The following is a 19,234-nucleotide window of genomic DNA, read 5'->3' as shown; positions in this document are numbered from 1 at the left end:
ACCCGGAAAGCGTTTAAATGTGACCTTGACCTTTCACCTACTGATGTCAAGATCAACAGGATTCATCTGCTGGATATGACAAAGCTCCCTGAAAACATTCATAATCCTAAGCCCAGGCGTTCTTGAGGAAACGGACTGGTCTACATATCGACCGACCGACCGACCTGCCTACTAATCGAGCGGCCAACAGATCAACCGAAATCTGCGAAACAATATACCCCTCCTTCTTCAAAGAGGGTATAAAATAATATAACCGAGTATTTTTGTTTCACTAAAGTCTTCTTATGGTACATAAGTAGTTTGATATTTCGGTTGTTATGACGACATAATTAACATTTAATTATTAAATATCGTAGTGTTTGCTTTGTCCTGGATAACTAAATTACAATGTTGAAGGTAATAAATTCTGAATGAACATATGAAAAACATTTATTTTCTAGTATTATTAACTATTTATAATGCAACGGTTATATAAAGTCATTAATATAACTTTTCTCTTGGGACATTATGTTTAAAAATAAGTGTATCACTGCAATAGTTGCGAGATTGCATATGCTCTTTCGATAGATATGGCTGACATAAAAAATTGTCCAAACAATTGTCGCTGTAAGTCGTAAGAGAACAACAATAAAACAGATAATGTAACTGTACTTGTCCCTACACGACAACTCATGTGGTTAATGAAAAATGTATTTATATAACATATGTTTTACAACATGTGAAACATTGACTCGTCAACGTTTTCCGTCTGGCATTTACACTTAAAATTTTTCTTGCTATTTTTTCTTTTCAAAATTGCACACAGCTAGTAATTAAACTGTACATGAGCATGCATTTTGTAGGTACACACTGCTTCGAAAAATCGCGTTACACCAGATATCCTACTAACATTATTATAGGCAACTGGAAATGTACCGTTCTTAAGTCAAAGTATCAGGCGCTGATGACTACGTGCCCTTAACAGCACACAATGGGCCCAGTTTCAACTACTTTTTCCAGTGTAGACATTCAGTGATATCACCCATATGGCAGTTAAGAAATAGAAAATGCAAAATGTATTTCAAACCACGTGTTTTTTTTTTCAGTTAATACTCAGATAGGTAAGGCAAATTAATTCGAATGTATTATCCCATCTGTAAATCCAACATACAGTACCTTTTCTTAATAATCACAAGGATTACAATGCCGATTTAATACGCATAACATAAACACTTTTAAGTCAAATTGGCCGATTTTTACCTACGAGACATTTCTGTGCCTCGTAATTTAAAAGACGCCGGTAAAAGCCTATCCGATTACAAAATAGTGAATTAGCTTTGGGCTAGAAAGACGCAGCCCTTGTCGTTAAAATGAGAAAGCTGGCGTTTGCGTTAAACATATTCCGCGCTTGCATTTTTAACAGATATTTTGTTGACTTCTTGTAAAAATCAAAGTTACGCTTTAGCCAGTGGGAAATATTATTTGACTACAAATTAATAACATTGTGATAAGAATCCCGCGTAAGGAGCTTTACACCTGTCACGCTAATTTAGAAAACACGAAAAATTCCCGTTATTGAAGCGTCTTCTATATTTGTCACTTATCTCGAATGCAAATTATAAACAGTCAAGTGGAAATGACTCTCGCACGGGTTTCCGGTGGTGATAACGAATTAGCTTACAATCAAGGTGGTGTTCTCACCTGATCTCACTGTTCAATATTTGTACTGTTTATTTGCATTTAGTGCCTCTACAGCCCACTGATTTTTGTCAATTGATTTTGTTTTATAATTAAATCAAATTTTCAGTATATGACCACTTTAAATTAAATGTGCATTTTTAAGGTGAAAAACAGTAGAAATTTATCACAGTGCAAAAGTATTCATTTAGTATGTAAATTAACACTGATATTCTTGATTAAAAATTCAAGCTATTTCAAATTAATTTATAGTATTTACATTTTGTTTAAGACTGTTTTAAAAGATCCACTGTCATATGCGACATTTCTTGACATCCCCGCTGTATATTGGTGTATAAAACTACCCCTACAAACATATTAAATTCCGAGCAGATGCAGCGGTCAAGTGGTTTTGACAAAATAATCTTGGATCGTGGGTCCTAGCATTTCAATAATTAATACTCTATGTCTTTATATTTGTGATCAGGAGCTTATAATCGAGAAAAGAAAAACTAACAAACATATAGACTCAAAGAAATTTCTAACTATTAAAAAGAAAAAAATAAGTTCGGAAATTACTGTAGGAATATGTCTGACATTTAAATTATCAAAAGTATGCAAATCTTCAAGTTTTTGTCATACAACACTTAGAAAAAGACATAAAACATATGTAAATCATTGTTTGATTTGAAATAATTAACATCTGACTAGATCTGGCATAGTCTCCATGCACTACACAGCTACTTGCAGTACATATCACTGTATGTTACTATTTTAGTAGTATTTGCAATAGATATAATAAATGTCTTACAAGCCGTCGTCTGCATGATATCCTACAGAATATTCTCCCCATCCGGGCTGATGATTTTCTGGATAACCACTTGGTACCACACCTATAGCTGAATGATAAACATATAAGATAAAGCGGTCTTGAAGATACACGATATTGTGATTGTTTCTCTGTTACACAACTTTTCCGTAATATATTTTGTTCACAAAAGCTCTTATAGTACTACAGTATTGTGTCATTAAACGTGTCTTATTACTCGTTAACCACACATGAATTCTTATACCATTTCAGCATTTCAGCAATGGTTTAACTATAATAGTATAACATTAAACGTGTCTTATTACTCGTTAACCACACATGAATTCTTATACCATTTCACCATTTCAGCAATGGTTTAACTATAATAGTATAACATTATAACTATTATAATTTTCTGCTTGTATTATGTTTTTAGTTTACCAATAATATTCTGTTTTTCAATGATTATATCAATTATTCATTTAACTCAGTATATTGTGTTTACAACAAGTGTTTAGCCACTTTATATGTTTTCGGTAAAAAAATATATATAAATTATGCCCAGATCGATATTCCTACATCATGGGGTAAACATATTTCATATCACATTTTAGGAAGAAAACTGTTTATGATATAAAAGCTCCGCAGTCAAACATTATTAGAATTGCTTTAGTTAATTTGATTCATTATAATTCTATAAGCGCCGTAAAAATCAAGATTTTACAAAATGTTGAAAACTGCACAAAATATTTCATTTACTTTTGTGTATTACATTTGAAGCAGTAGAATGAATAACATTATACTATATTTATACAGAAAAAAGAGATCTTGAAAATACACGGGTTTATGGTTAATACTCCGCCACAATACTTACATGTAATATACATTTTGTTGACCAGATAACTGTTATAATTAATCAGTGTTCTGTCATTAAATGAGACTTATTATACCTAATATAAATTCTCTATACAAATTCACAATTGGTTTAATTTCAATAATATATCATATTCTCCGTTGATTTAATACCGCTATATAATATATTTTTGCTTTGTTTGTCTGTTGATTTGTTAGGTTTTGTTTTGGTTTCTGTGTATGTGCTTTTCCTTATCTCACAATCATAACATGATACTTTTGCATTGCGGTCAAGATTGCAAAGGTCAAATTTGACTAGGCGCTTAATGTCAATTACTTGCAAAGCGGCTAAGGACAGAAAACAAAAAGAACACGTTCTGACAATAAATTCGCAGTGTGACTTCCATTCATTACCAGGGAAAAGACCATAGCTGTGTTTGTCTTTAGCTCACTAGTTTTTCTATCACATTTTTAGTAAATAAACACGTGTATGATCTAATACAAGAGATCACAGAGTGATCTTGGCGACCACCAATGAACCATTTTTGAGTGTTCCAAATTTCAAGACTTACTGACTAGCTCAAGCTCAAATTTCATTTCCGTTCACAACACTGTGCATGTTGTTCAAATTCGAAAGCTGTAGCTTAAGAAATGTTAAAGTAGGTCACTAGATCAATTTCAAGGACAAAGCTCTTTGTACACAAAACTATGCATGTGCATTGAGTTTGAAGGCTGTAGCTTGAGAAATTTGAAAGTAGGTCACTAGGTCAATCTTAAGGTCAAAGTTTAATTCGGTATACACAACTTTGCAAGTTGTCCAAATTTGAGGGCTGTAGCTTGAGAAATGTGTAAGTAGGTCACTAGTAAGAAATTAGGTCACTAGGTCAAAATCAAGGTCAAATTTTATTTCAGAATACAGAACTATGCATGTGGTTCAAAATTGAAGCTTGTACCTTCAAAAATGTGAAAGTAGGTCACTAGGTCAATGTAAAGGTCAAAGTTTATTTCGGTACATAAAACCATACATGTGATCCAAATTTGAAAGCTGAAGCTTGAGAAATGTTAAAGTTGGCCACTGGGTCAAAATCAAGGTCTAATTTCATTTCGGAACACAAAACTATGCATGTGGTCCAAATTCAAAGCATGTCTTTCAAAAAATGTGAAAGTAGGTCACTAGGTCAATGTCAAGGTCAAAGTGTTTTCTGGTACACAAAACTATGCACGTGGTCCAAATTTGAAGGCCGTAGCTTGAGAAATGTGAAAGTAGGTCACTAGGTCAAAATCAATGTCAAATTTCATTCTGAAACACGGAACTATGCATATTGTCAAAATTTGATGCCAGTATTTAATGTAAAGGTCAAAGTTTATTTCGGTACATAAAACCATGCATGTGGTCCAAATTTGAAAGCTGAAGCTTGAACAATGTGAAAGTTGGCCTCTGGGTCAAAATCAAGGTCTAATTTCATTTCGGAACACAAAACTATGCATGTGGTCCAAATTCAAAGCATGTACCTTCAAAAAATGTGAAAGTAGGTCACTAGGTCAAAATCAAGGTCAACGTTTTTTCCGGTGCACAAAACTATGCATGTGGTCCAAATTTGAAGGCTGTAGCTACAGAAATGTGAAAGTAGGTCACTAGGTCAAAATCGAGATCAACTCATGTCGAGGTTCATCTTGCCACTCAAAAATATACATGTGGTCCAAATTTGAATGTTTTAGTTATTGACAAGAAGATTTTAAAAGCTTTTCCCTATATAAGTCTATATGAACCATGTGACCCCCGGGGCGTGGCTATATTTGGTCCTAGGGGGGTAATTTGAACAAACTTGGTAGAGAACCACCAGATTATGTTACATTACAAATATCAAAGCCCTAGGCATTGTGGTTTGGACAAGAACAATTTCAAGGTTTTTCCCTATATAAGTTTATGCAAACAATATGACCCCCAGGGCGGGTCAATATTTGACCCTAGGAGAATAATTTTAACAATCTTAGTTGAAGACCACTAGATGATGAAACATACAAAATATCAAAGCCCTAGACCCTGTGGTTTTGGACAAGAGGTTTTTCAAAATTATTCCCTATATAAGTCTATATAAACCATGTGACCCCTAGGGCCGGGCCATATTTGATCCCAGAGAAATAATCTGAATTATCTTTGTAGAGGACTACTAGATGATGCTTCATACCAAATAGCAAAGCCCTAGGCTTTGTGGTTTTGGACAAGAAGGTTTTCAAAATTTTTCCCTATATAAATCTATGTAAATTATATAAAGAAACAAAGGGCCATAACTCACTCATAAATTGTTGAACCAGTCTGATTTTCAGGGGGACACAACTAGGGTACATCATTCAGTTTATGAGGAGATGCGATAACGAGAAATTGTTAACAGACGGACGGACGGAATGACGGACGGACCACGGACGCAGAGTGATTTTAATAGCCCACCATCTGATGATGGTGGGCTAATAAGAGGGAAAATTTGTTCCGAATTGATAACCAAAATAATGAAGACAGTCACTGTTTGCCGCCCATGCATTGTGATATGTTGCAAAATAAAATTTTAATATGGCATTCCTTGAAAAAACGTACAAACTGTAATATTACAAAGAAAACGATATAGCCAGATAACCAAACAAGAACCGTAACTTCTAGTCACACAGGCGATGTAAAATGTTAAAAAATCAAATTTAATAAATTTATCGCTAAAACAGTTTTTAAACTCTGACAGAATTTTTTCTTTGTTTAGGGTTAAGCCGTTTTTCAACAGTATTTCAATTATGTAACGGTCGGCTTTTAACATAACCAGCGTTCCTGGATTCTATACCAGTACTGAACTGTTCTCTGCAAGTAATTGCCAACTTCTCCACACGAGGTGGACATGAATTATTTCAGACACAAAGTCTTTGATCAAATCGTCCAGGAGAACATACGCCTCACCCAGGGATCGAACTCACGACCCCGAGGTCAGTATATCTACGCTCTCCATATTAAGCTGAAAAAAGTGATAAATACATAAAAATAAAGGAAATATCCTTATCTATAAACCTCCAATGTATCTCTTTTCCTTCAGTTCTAGAATGATATTTAAAAACAAATCATTGTAAATCATGTGTGTATTGTTATTGCATGTATTTATGTATATATAAATCTAATATTTCTGCAGTGTGTTTCATGTTTTATTTAAACAGTAAGATTGCATTTCGTTTTTTTTCTGTTAAAGTGTACAATAGACAGACTTGACGAAGATGCTACAAAAGTATTTTGTCACTGCTTAATCGTATTTTAAGTAGTCAAAACGAAACACATAATTATACTGAAACGGAGAAAAGCGTTACACACTTGTCTTAAAAATATGAAAATCAACATCTTTTAAATTATATGATATATCTATATGTTCTTACCAATAGTACCACGTTGGCCCAAGCTTAATATCTCTACTTCAAAGTATCGTCCATCAAATACGCGTTCCTTGTCCACAAAGAGCCCTACATCTCCATTTCCACTATCCGCGTAACTACAAAGGATAATTATACCATTTTCAGTACTCACTTGGGTCATAATTTGTGTTTGTACTAATTCCAAATTATAACGGGATTACCCCACAAACGCGAGGATGCATCCATTTCGTGATAACTGATAACAAGTCCTATTGCTTCTACATTACTTAACAAGTGAACTTCAGCATTTGTTTTATTTCAACTGTCTAAAATGTATACGACAAAATAGCTCAGTAGGGAAAAATGCAGTTAACAATAGGATATCAGCAAATCGTTTTGTACATTTCAGAACCCATATGAGGATATTTCAGGTATCATTGTGTTTTTTCCATTCTGTTTTCAGTTGTTTCCGTATTTTTCTTTTCTTTTTTATTGTTTGTATTTGCATCTATATTTGTATTATATAATGTTATGTTCACTATTCGTTTAAGTACATGCATTGAACTTATATCTTCCTTGATACGAAACTGAAACTGTCTAATTTACCATGTCGGCAGTATTGACCGTAAGTATTGGTCTGACACTCATCAATATTCCGTATATTTCCGTAAATTATTTCTCGGTGTCCGAAGCTAAATAGCGATATATTTCTTTACAATTTACCCAATGTCGCATGTGCAAATAGCCCTGTGAACAAAAGCGTTTAGCTTCTAATCTAGGTGTACTATGTTCAAGTCCTGTGGCAGACCATTTATGTTTTTCAAATTTTATCTGCAAACTTAACAAGCAAAAAATTGCTAAACTTATCTGATAAAACTTTATCGTCTATTTTTTAAAAGAAATACACTTATGAGAAAACAACCAGATTGTTTGAAGTATGTTACGTACAAAATGTAAAAATAAAAGCAATCTCTGTAACATAACATTACACTGCTTTTTTTAGAAAAAATGGTCTAAGGTGATTTTGAACTCCGGGTAACGTGCATGGTAGTCAAACAGCTTACTACCCCGCCACCGTGCCGTTGGTTATTTATATAGATTATCTTAGAAATATAAGTATTTTGATGATACAAATATTGCGTTAACTAACAAACAATTTGGTGAAGAGTCAACACTAAGGTACAATATTACCAAAGGTTTATGTAAGTATTTACGTTACGTTGTTTTGAGATCTACTTTGTTCATGCAGCAATCTGTCTCACCTGTACAATGTAAATTTAAAAGTTACACAATGCTTTCGTATTTTAAGGGGTCGGGGTGGGTGATACACCGTCTTTCAACAGTATTTCTGTTTTGTAACGGCGGGCAGTTAACCTATTCTATACCAGTACAAACATGTTCTCCGGAAGTAACTGCAAACTTCCCAACAAGATTTAGAGGTGGAGGACAAATGAGTTCAGTTACAAAATCGTTTATAAAATTGCCACAGAGAACATACGCTCCGTTAGATGATCGATCTCCAGACCCTGAGATTCGTAAATCTGTGCTCTCCCTATTGAGCTAAGTGGGTGGGATTCACATATCTGTATAGTAGGTTATATTCACGGAAGTTTAATTTTCGCTATATATGCGCCTAACATTGACAGCACGAAATCTAAACAGCGATGTTTTACGGACGTGAATATACACATTTCACAAAGGCATGCCACTCAATTACAAACATTACTCATTGTTCCATTGTTACTTCGCCTGACAAACACAATAAATAATCCTCAGTTGATTTTATTAAAATGAAAATCAGTATGATAGATGGAGCTCAACAACAGAAACACAAATATGATACATGTAGTCAATTAATGTTATTCACCAAATATTCCCAATATCGGTACTTGATTCCGTCGTATTAATATAGAAATTTTGCACATGAGAAATAAAGTTGTGAGAAACATAGTATTGTTATAAAGCGGTTATATACTTTACAAATTGACTTTGATAATTGCATCTAACGCTATCATACTTCATTTAATATAATCACTGTAGTATCGTCTATTTATGAATATAGCAGAAAATGGGAATACCATCTTCTGAAAGAAAATGTACTTTTGAAATAATGATGTAGGAGATGCATTTCACTATCTTTTCATTTGCTAAAAATTTGTTAATGAAAGAAAACATGTATTTGAAACGCTATTACTATGTTAATCCGAACTTTTTCAAATTGGAAGAATTGTTTTCTAGCACAAATATAACTGTACTGAACAAATTAAGTATATTTGTCGATGTAATTATTAAGAACTTTTACGCTAATATATGTATGGGAACATTGGTAGAATACATCCATTATCACTATTTGATAGGCTTTGTAGTATTATATACATTTATCAGACTGCTATATATATATATATATATATATATATATATATATATATATATATATTATGTTTGTCGTTCTCCATTGAACTGCAATTTGTTAATATGATATGTCGCCATTATCCACTGTATAACTATGAAAATGATGCTTATGTTGTTTACTTGATGTAAAGTTGGAAAAAAATGTTTGAGTTATAGAAAACAACAGGGCCAAGATGGCCCTAGATCGCTCACCTGAGAAATACACCATAACAGTGTAAACATGTTTGACCTAGTGATTTCATAGAAACAAATATTCTGACCAATTTTCATTAAAATTGGAGCAAACATCTTAAGTGTAAACAAGCATTTTCTTTGAATTGACCTAGTGACCTAGTTTTTGACCCCAGATGACCAATATTCAAACTTGACCTAGATGTCATCAAGGATATCATTCTGACCAAATTCATGTCGACCCATTGCAAACACAGCCTCCATCGCATACAAAAGTTTTAACTTTGATTTGAACTATGACCTAGTTTTTGAACCAAGATGACCCATTTTCGAACTTGATCTAGCTTTCATCAAGGCAACAATTCCGATTATTTTTTATGAAAATCCAGCGTTAAATGCAGCTCCTATTGCATACACAATATCTGTCCTTGATTGGACCTAGTAAACTAGTTCTAAACCCTAGATAACATATTTTCAAACTTGACCTAGATGTAATCAAGGCTATCATTCTGACAAAATTTCATGAAGATCAGTTTACAAATACAGATTATATCGCATACACAAGCTAAATGTTGACAGACAGACAGACGACGGAGGACAGACGACGGACGCCGGACATCAAGCGATCACAAAAACTCATTGGTCTGGTGAGCATAAAAAGAAAAATGTTTTCATCCTAGCATAAAGGATTTTCAATTTCAGTGTTAAAACCATTAACATTATGCGCTGTGCAATCAAAATAAATAAGATAACAGTACAGACATGTTCATCAAAATCAAGAAAATTGTACGAATACAACCTGTCATGTGTATTGATACATGATTATAAATCAGTCAAATACCTGGCTTAGCAGACGCTGTAAGATCATTTTATTTCTAATCATTTTCAATATATATTTTACAATTGATCAATTTAAAATAAACGGGAATTTGCATGAGTACGTCGTAAGAAGCTACTTAACATGTTTCTCGATACGTGATTTAATATGAGTTAAACAATGAGGAGATTTTATTTCAATGCATTACAGGACTAAATTTCGCCAAAGTTAAGACGACAACAGCGGACTCATTCGCGTGTTTATTATTTTTTGCGTGTCCAAGAAGAGTGATCTCCCTTTCAGTTGTTTACAACTAAGATTTATAATTTGCGGCCGAAGTAGTTTCCGTGATTTCAAAACCTTCTAAAAACGCGCAGATTTGACATCGTGAATATAACCCGATATACAGTATGTAAAAATTGCTAATCAATTACAACATGTACATAAAGTATGTGCTTGAGTATTTTGCTACACTTACTTGCAAATTATTGACCTCATGCAGTTTTCATAACAGAAGTCTGTGGGAATATCACAATTTTGGTTACAATTTCACAAACACACCTCTTTTTCAAAATGCAACGTTTTGCTGTTGTAAATCTGTGTATTTTCTATTACATGTATATGGTCAAATGTATAGGTCCGTAGGCTTTATTTAGAGAAATTTGGTCTTAATTTAGGATATTATTTTCAAACCGGTTCGAAGGCATCATTTGGAATTATTTCACGTGAAAATATTTTTTGTAATCATTTTTGTCTTCAAAAAGGATGGGGTTCAGACTCCAGAAAGTTTACCTTTCCCTATGCCGGTCCCAGGCTTTACAGTATAATTGACATTACGCCATTACTCCCGGTTTATGAAAACGTGTAGGACAACCTTCAAATTATGATTATATTTCTTTAGAAATTCAAGTGCTAATGATAGCCGCAAAAATATTTGCAAGTGCGTGTTTTAGTTACTGTGCACGATAACACTGTGTAATTGCTTAGAAATTTCTGGAGATCCGTAACAAACTAGAATTTGTAAATATTCAGTTTCAAACTCGATTAAATTACATAGGTCCAAAAAATGAAGGTATGAAGCTTGTTTCGCCCAAATTCAGTCCACAAAAAGAAAAAACACCATAATTATTGCTATGAAAAGTATAAGCAATTGTTCTCGGTTAACTAGTATTTGTGTAGAAATAGATTGGAATGTTTGAAGTGTAAACAACGGCCCATCTAATACACGTTTTGCTAAAGGACACGACAAGATTAATAGAGGGTGGAGACCACTAAAATGATCCGCATTATCGTACATAGATTTTACAGGAATTGGAATGTATTAACTGCACATTCAATTTCATTGTGTGGAAAATAATTCTAACCGAAATGTTTTTGACATATTCCAAAAGTTTGTACCGTCTAAGTTTTACCTGAGGTATTCACCATCAACAGCAATGTTTCTGCAGATCAGTTGTCTGTCCAGCAAAGGCTGTAAATAATTACATAAACATAAACGTCCATAGAAATCTAATTTTTTATAACAGATATAACACAAGCATAGAAGGATTTTTGCAAATAATAACACTGGAAACATGTGCAGTCTTCATAGTAACAAAATATTTAAGAGACTCTCTCTATTTAGGGGAATACATATAAATTGTTGCGTTAAAAACCATTTTTTCAGTTATTATCTATTTATCATTACTTGATAGGACAGTCGTCTAACGGTCTAAATATGCTCCTATATGTCTAGCTATTTGTCGCATAGAGTAGTAGGTTATTTAGCATTATTCTGTACAATATGGAGATATATTTGGACTCGTACCATATAAACCATATTGGAAGAGCTGCTAGGCAAGAGTGCCTGGTACAATTTGACTGGTTATCAAAATTGGCCTGGATGTTATGCCTACAAACATTGTCAGCAAGTTTGTTGAAGACCCGACTAACACTGAATTAGAGAGAGGACGTGTTTTGGATGCCGACCGCCCGTCCACTGCCATTTATAATCTTATCCATTTTGTTTCTAAACCGTTAAATAAAAACTCCCGAGGTAGCTATTCAGACAGTCATGACTGATTTCTTCCAAATTCTTTGTTTCTTCCGGAACGGCTTCTTTTAGCCTATTTTCAAATATTCCAACATCTGATGATGTTTTTTACTGTATTTTAGGATTTTGATTATTAACGAACGTGTTAATATCTAAATCAGATAGCATTGTCATCTCTTGAATCGTTTTTGTGTGTTGTAAATAAAAAAAAAATATATAAAAAATAAAATCCTGATTTCAAGACGCATAATCAGACTCTGTACATAAAGAACCTACTTCATCCGATTTATAATCGGAACATTTTCACGCACGCGTTTCGGGCTTTATCGTATGTTTAACACGGAACTGTAGAACCGTTCAAATACAGAAAATACAGGATTTTTGCACGCGCGTGCGTCCAAATACAGAAAATACAGGATTTATTGTACACACGTGCGTCCAAATACCGTAATATATTGTACGGTCACGTGTTGCAAATGAACATTCGCGATTGGATAGATAAAATAGATATAGAATAATGACGCATATTTCCTACTGAGGCAGCAGAAACATTGTTTCATCAGCACCTGGACAAGATGTTTCACCTTCAGAAACATTGTTTGTATTACGTTGCATCAAATGTCATATATTGATAACTTTCAAAGCAGAAAAAGTCAAACTCTTTTCAAAATCACGTTACTGCCGCCTGTGGTTTAGATGTGATTTTTACATATTTGTTTTTGTTGTTGTTTTTTTTTCAAATACATTAAACTGAACCCTATCAGACTGCTCGATTCTTATCGAAGTTGTCTTTATACTTCCGTGAAATATTACCGTATATTTCTTCAAATTCTGAACATTAATGCAGTTAACTAAACATACATCTAAAATAAGTAGTGCCTACTTGGAGTTTGCATTTTCAGTTACAGTGTTTAAACTGTATTAGCGGACGTTATTACATTTTACATTGTCTGAACACTCTTGAAAGGTGTATATTAATATAATCACCTCATTATAAGGCCCGTGGCCACTTGGAATCCTACGTACATATACTTGCTAAAGCAAACAATCGACTTAAATAAAAAGAGACATTTTAACGTTACCTATGGTTGACTAAATTATATTTTCATAATACTTTTACATTTTTAAAAAGTGTTTGGTGATATTTTGATCCCTTTGTATTTAAATATGCTTAAAAGAAGAAAGTTATACCCATTTTAATATCTGCTCAGAATTGCAAATGTTATGTTTCCATGACAACGTAAAACCAGATGACAAATATAATGTATCGTTAGATGTTTATTTGATCTTTTCCTTATTTTCTTTATTCAGAAAAATCATTTATCTACTTTTTGAAACTATAACAAATGAGACCGTTATACTTTACATAATTAAAAGGACTGTACTCCAGAATTTGGCTAAAAGTATTATTTTTAAAAAATCGAAGTATGGTAACCGTTGTAATAATGAAGATTACTTAAACATAAGTTATTCGTTAATTGTAAACGCAATAAAAGTTTTATTTTTCATATGGATATTCTACGTCATTTGGTAGTAAGGTATGTACACATGAGGAACATATTACCTTAAGCAAATAATAATTTTGACGAAAACAGCTTCAACAAAAACAATGATTTCGAATACATTCGACGGTAAAACAGAAGACAACATCTACACCACGGTGACACAAATGACAAGAGCAATTGCCGTTTACATGACTGAAAATCGATTAAAAAGACGCACTCACACACCGACAAAGGCAGTTATGGCAAAACGTACATTACAGGTTCTTCTGAACATTCTGATACTAGAACTAACATGGACGGTGATAACGTCGGCTACATCAAGGATGATCTCGAAACCATTAATAACTAAAACTAAACTTACACCGGCAGTTATCTCGACAGATACTGTAACAGAGAATGACAATCCAGAAACATTCTTAAACCAAAACACGTTGAAGACAGACGTTATAACGGAGTAAATCTAAATCAACGTTACCGCCGACTGCGAAAGATATGTGCATATACGGGAGTATACGGTCCCGTATATGTCTAATATACGATTATCATATAAAAGGTATCTTTCCTGAGAGTATGATCAAAACCTACGCCTTAAACATACTTTTGGACCTTGACAATCGCTAACTTTGAATACTGACAAAAACTGTTGAAACGTATTGATGCTAAGTATGAATGAACGGATCCATGTGAGAAAAACATGAATGTCCAATTAAAGAATACGGGATTCCCGTATATGGAATGTTCCATATACGGGAAAAATGTTTCCGTATACGCCCGTATATTAGGAGTATACGGAATGCGTACACTCCCCTATACGGAACCATTTTCCGCAGTGGCCGTGACCGGCATTTATAATTACATTATAGCGGTGTAACGGTGACACAACTTAATGAATACTTCCAAAACGGAAGGGTGATAACGGGTAAAGTGGTTAGGGAGTCACTAAGTCATACAATTCGGTACTGACTGATAGTAGGGGATATAATATTGTAATTAGGAGTAACACAGTCTTAATTTGGAGATAGTTAAAGTATAGATAGCATGATGAGTGGGTAAGTTACAAATCATGACATGAATCTAATCAAATAGAACATTGAACTGAATAAATGTTTGTATTTGTTTTTATCAATAGATGATATAACATGACTGTCTTTTCATATTGACTATACTATACGAGCTGAATAAATTGATAAAATGTGAGGCTCTGTCGAGCATTTTATTAATCTCATTCAACGTCTTTAATAAATTCAATCTGGAAAGTCACAAATATAATATACTTTTATCACATGTTAGCCTTTCCTGTCGAAACATCAAAACTTCTACTTTCTTTTACTATATAAACAAGTCAATTTGACCAACGTCCCCTATGTATAAACAACGTCGACGTCAAGGCTTTTTTACAATACTGTATTAATATTTTTATTTAATTACTATATTACACTACCGTGACGTCAAACATGGAATAAATGTGAATTTTTTCTATATGTCTGGTCTTAATTTGAAGATGAGATTCTCCATTTTCAATCGTGTTAAAATATAATCATTGAAACACAAATGAGAAAATAATATGATACACACCTGGGGTTTCTTGGGCACAGGGACTTGAGGCAGAGGGGTTCCTTCTTTTTGTTTGATTTCTTCTTTTACATCTTAAATAAATAATCTTAAATTAATACAGAATACAGAAGTATGTTGTAAAATGTGTCTATGAATAATCATAATATGTGTAACACACAAACTTCAAATTATTGATCCACAAGTTGAGATTAACTTCACTAAATATTTACAATTTCAGTCTATTTTGGAAATAGGTCAGTGATAAGATTATTTGTTTTAAAAAATCAGTAGATAAAGCGGTCGAATTATTTTAAAGATATACATGTATAGCAAAGACTTTTTATTGATATAAAATGTTTCGCTTTATTTTAGTTCAACACGCGATATATCCAATTGTTTATCTTTTTGCAAATGTCGCTATATAAATTGATATGATAACTAAAAGTAAAAGAATTATTATTCCTACTGAATATATAAGACTAAATACCCGTTTCATTCCTCGGCTTAATTCTTTGAACACTTCCAAGTTGTTTACCATCTTTAACGGAACGCTCTAGATTATTATTACGTTGAAACTCGTAACTTTCAATCTTGTTTCTGCCTTGTATACTGTCAATTTTTTCTCGAAGTTGATTCAGTTTAGGCTTAAGTAAAACTGAACTTACAAAGAGTGTTTGAGGTTGGTCAATCTGTGACTCAAATACTTCAGTCAAGCGCGATATTTCAATAATCAAGTCTTCATTTTCCTTTTCTAACATATTCATATTCTTCATGTCCTTCATCTTGATATCTTCTCCTTGCTTTAATATGGCATTTGTCAGACTATTGACATGTGAGATCAATTCTTCTTTGAACATGCTTACATCTTTGAGGAACTTCTCATTGATATCTAGAGCTTGTTCCTTGCTTTTCTTAACAAAGGATGAAATTTCTTTTGCTTCACTGAGATACTTCTCGGCACCTTGGACCAGAGTTTTGAACTCCTGGCTACTTGTGAACGCTCTCGCTTTGTCACGAATGTATTCGACTTTGCAGGCTTTGTGTTCAAGAATCATACAGTCACCACATCCAACTTTCTCATGTTGTGGGCAATAGAACTTTATAAGCTCACTGAAGTGCTGCTCGCATTTCTCTAAATTTTCGGCTTTTTCTTTTTCTGCAACTGTCTCGTCAGAGTTGGTCAATGTATGTCCACGATTTAGTTTATATTTTTTTTATGTGCATCAAAACAAGGTATGCACATATGCTCCTTACACTCCCTACACAAACCATCAGCACACGTAGATAATTCACTTTCTTCACAAGGCTTACAAAGTAAATTATTACCATCACTAAACACTTTTCTTCCGGATACTTCCATGTTCATACCGTTTATTTAATAAAATTATGTGTCCTTTATAATTTGAGCTATATTCCTTCTGTTACTGCAAGATAAAGGGGAGGCGAAATCAAAGTACAATAGTTATATGTGTAAAACTTGATAACTGACCCGCTTTATAAGCTGTACTTGTTTTACTTTGCATGTATAGTGGAAACACGATGATTTTATTTTATTGATAAGCGATATTGTGTTTTTAATGATTACCATTCAAACCCTGTTCTTCTGTGCCAAGCTATCTTCGGTAATGTGTTTTAATGATTACCATTCAAAACATGTTACTGAAGGAGCTCTTATCCTGTTATAAGGGCCCGCTTTAGCTTATGTCTTGTTGGTATATTAATATACTTATTGCGATTTAATCTCCTTTTGGGTCCTTTCAGTTTTGCACATGGAAGAAGAAGGTCGTTTGCAAATAGATGCGAGAGTTAATTTTGCTTTTTATCGAAGGAATCCTCGATTTTTTATACTTGCTGATATTTAATATCCCACCCTCCACTCCCCTTATTTTGCTTGACATCTAAAACTAAAAATGAAGCAAGCTTTTATAATCTTTATATTTATATACAATACTTAAAAATATGGCACAATGTTTTGTCCAAAGTGTTTGGAATATAATATAAAGGGATACAAGCAAAATAGTGTGTCTCATCTATTTAAAACAGTTTATTGTCGATAACAGTCCATTAATCGCATACGAGTTAACGTATTAAAAGTGATAACGTCGCTATATTTTTTGTCAATAAATATTCATCTTTAACATAGCGTTATGTAGATGGGAGATTTATATAGAATAAATTATATAGAATTATGTTGCGTATCATTTGCATATGCATGTAAAAATAATAATTTTATATACTGATTGGCTTGCAAAAACGAAGTATGTCTAGGGACTGGGAACTCTGACTCGAGGATTCCATGAAACAGTACCTCTTTGGTACTAGTACCTCATTAATGAAATATTGTTATTTTGCATTGAAATAAAAATCTACTTGTAAATAGAAATAGAAAAGAAAATAATAAAATAATGAAAATAATACAATAACACCTCAAAACATTTCTATACAACAACGAGAAATTCAACGACAGTCGGCTGTATGACAGGTCAATGCACAACCACTACGCCAATCTCAGCTGTTGGTCTAATCTAAGAAAGGTTTTATAACAAATAATGATGACTTCACTGATTGATAGACGAATCTATAGTTTAAACTCTCAAGCGTCAAAACAAAGGAATATCACTTATTATAAACGGGAAATCCTCTTTTAAAATCACCGTCCGGCATCTGCTAAAATTGAATTTTAAATGCTCGTTATATAACATTTTCAATAGAATTAAAATGTTTCATGAAAATACAATTTCAAATATTGCCTTTATGTATGTAGAATCACCGCGTATAGCTAAGCCTAAGAACACTATATACCTCACGTGAAAAAGCATCCATTACCCTAACAAACTTTTGGAATATTCAAATTCACCCAAGTTTATTTTAAATGTAATAAACATGATAAAATAGATTTATCTGTTTATCTTTGTGCTCAAAAATAATTGATGTTTTATAATGAGATCAAACAAACAATTGTGCGCGTGAAATGAAAACGAAGGATACATTAAATTTGAATTGCAACATAGACTTTCCTTTTCAAATCAGAGATTTGCCATTATATTCATCAGTACCACGTAGTTTATTTAGATATACTGGTATTTGGACAAATGCAAACAAAATAATGGATTTTTTTCTCATTTACAAAGACAAAAACAGACTTACTTTATTGAAACAGTGATGAGAGCAAAAAGCATAGAAAACATCAATTTTCACAGTTAAAATTTCGTCACAAACGTTTGAACCCTCTGCATTAATTAGGTCCCGATACAGTTTTTAATAGACTATAACTAAACTGTAAGCATCTAAAACTTGGAATAAAATATCATATTCAACTGTTTTCGGTACAAACAGAATAAAAAAAACCTAATATGTTAAAATGTATCAATTAAATAAAATGGAAAGACTTTATCCAGTTTTAAATATTCTGCTAAACTGCCATGTGATATTCAGGAAATAAAATAATAAAATAAGTTTCTTCCCTTTACATAAGTTTTCTAAAATACTATTAGAAAACGGTGCTAAACTGAAATGGAATATGTTTCTGAGTAAAATTAAAGGTTATTATTATATATATATTTATTTAATTCAAATATGCGCACCAAAATTGACAAAATTGTACAAGACGGAATGATGAACAATTTTTCATTTCATACGTTTCAAATGATGTACTTAAATTCTGAATGGGATACCATTGTCTACCGTTCATTACAACATTAACTCTCATCGGTACAAATTTATATAAGCCGCACGGTATGAACCAATTGAAACTAGAGAAATATATTTGTGTTTTGGTCAGGGATTCAAACTCGGACCCTTTTTGCGACAGCATCTAGCGCTGATTTAAGTGTGAAGCTATCCATGCTCTTTCTGTCCGTGCACGATTTTGTTTTGAGATAGATGGCTGCGTATTGGGTCAATGGCGTCATCAATGCATTGTAATTAGCTGTCAAAATGCTACCTCAAAGTAACAAAATAATGTTATTCTTGATGTCTCCCTGCCTAGCATGACTTCATAAATATATCTCGAGTATTTTCCTCATCAATTCTGGAGCTGTATTGTA

General features: G+C 33.0%; 1 protein-coding gene across 1 annotated transcript; it reads right to left on the bottom strand.

Moving 5' to 3' along the window:
- Positions 1-2,469: 2,469 nt before the first annotated feature.
- Positions 2,470-16,628, bottom strand: LOC123541733 (uncharacterized; the record flags this gene model as incomplete). The annotated part of the gene is given in 5 exon segments (XM_053532293.1): positions 2,470-2,555; positions 6,722-6,834; positions 11,510-11,568; positions 15,210-15,280; positions 15,676-16,628. Coding segments are annotated over 5 exon segments (897 nt in total), but the record flags the coding sequence as incomplete, so codon positions are not given.
- Between the last annotated feature and the right edge of the window lie 2,606 nt (positions 16,629-19,234).

Source organism: Mercenaria mercenaria, unplaced genomic scaffold (genome assembly GCF_021730395.1).
Source record: "Mercenaria mercenaria strain notata unplaced genomic scaffold, MADL_Memer_1 contig_1088, whole genome shotgun sequence".
Taxonomy (NCBI): domain Eukaryota; kingdom Metazoa; phylum Mollusca; class Bivalvia; order Venerida; family Veneridae; genus Mercenaria; species Mercenaria mercenaria.
The sequence above is the reverse complement of the archived record's forward strand: the minus strand, read 5'-3'. Positions and strand labels throughout refer to the sequence as shown.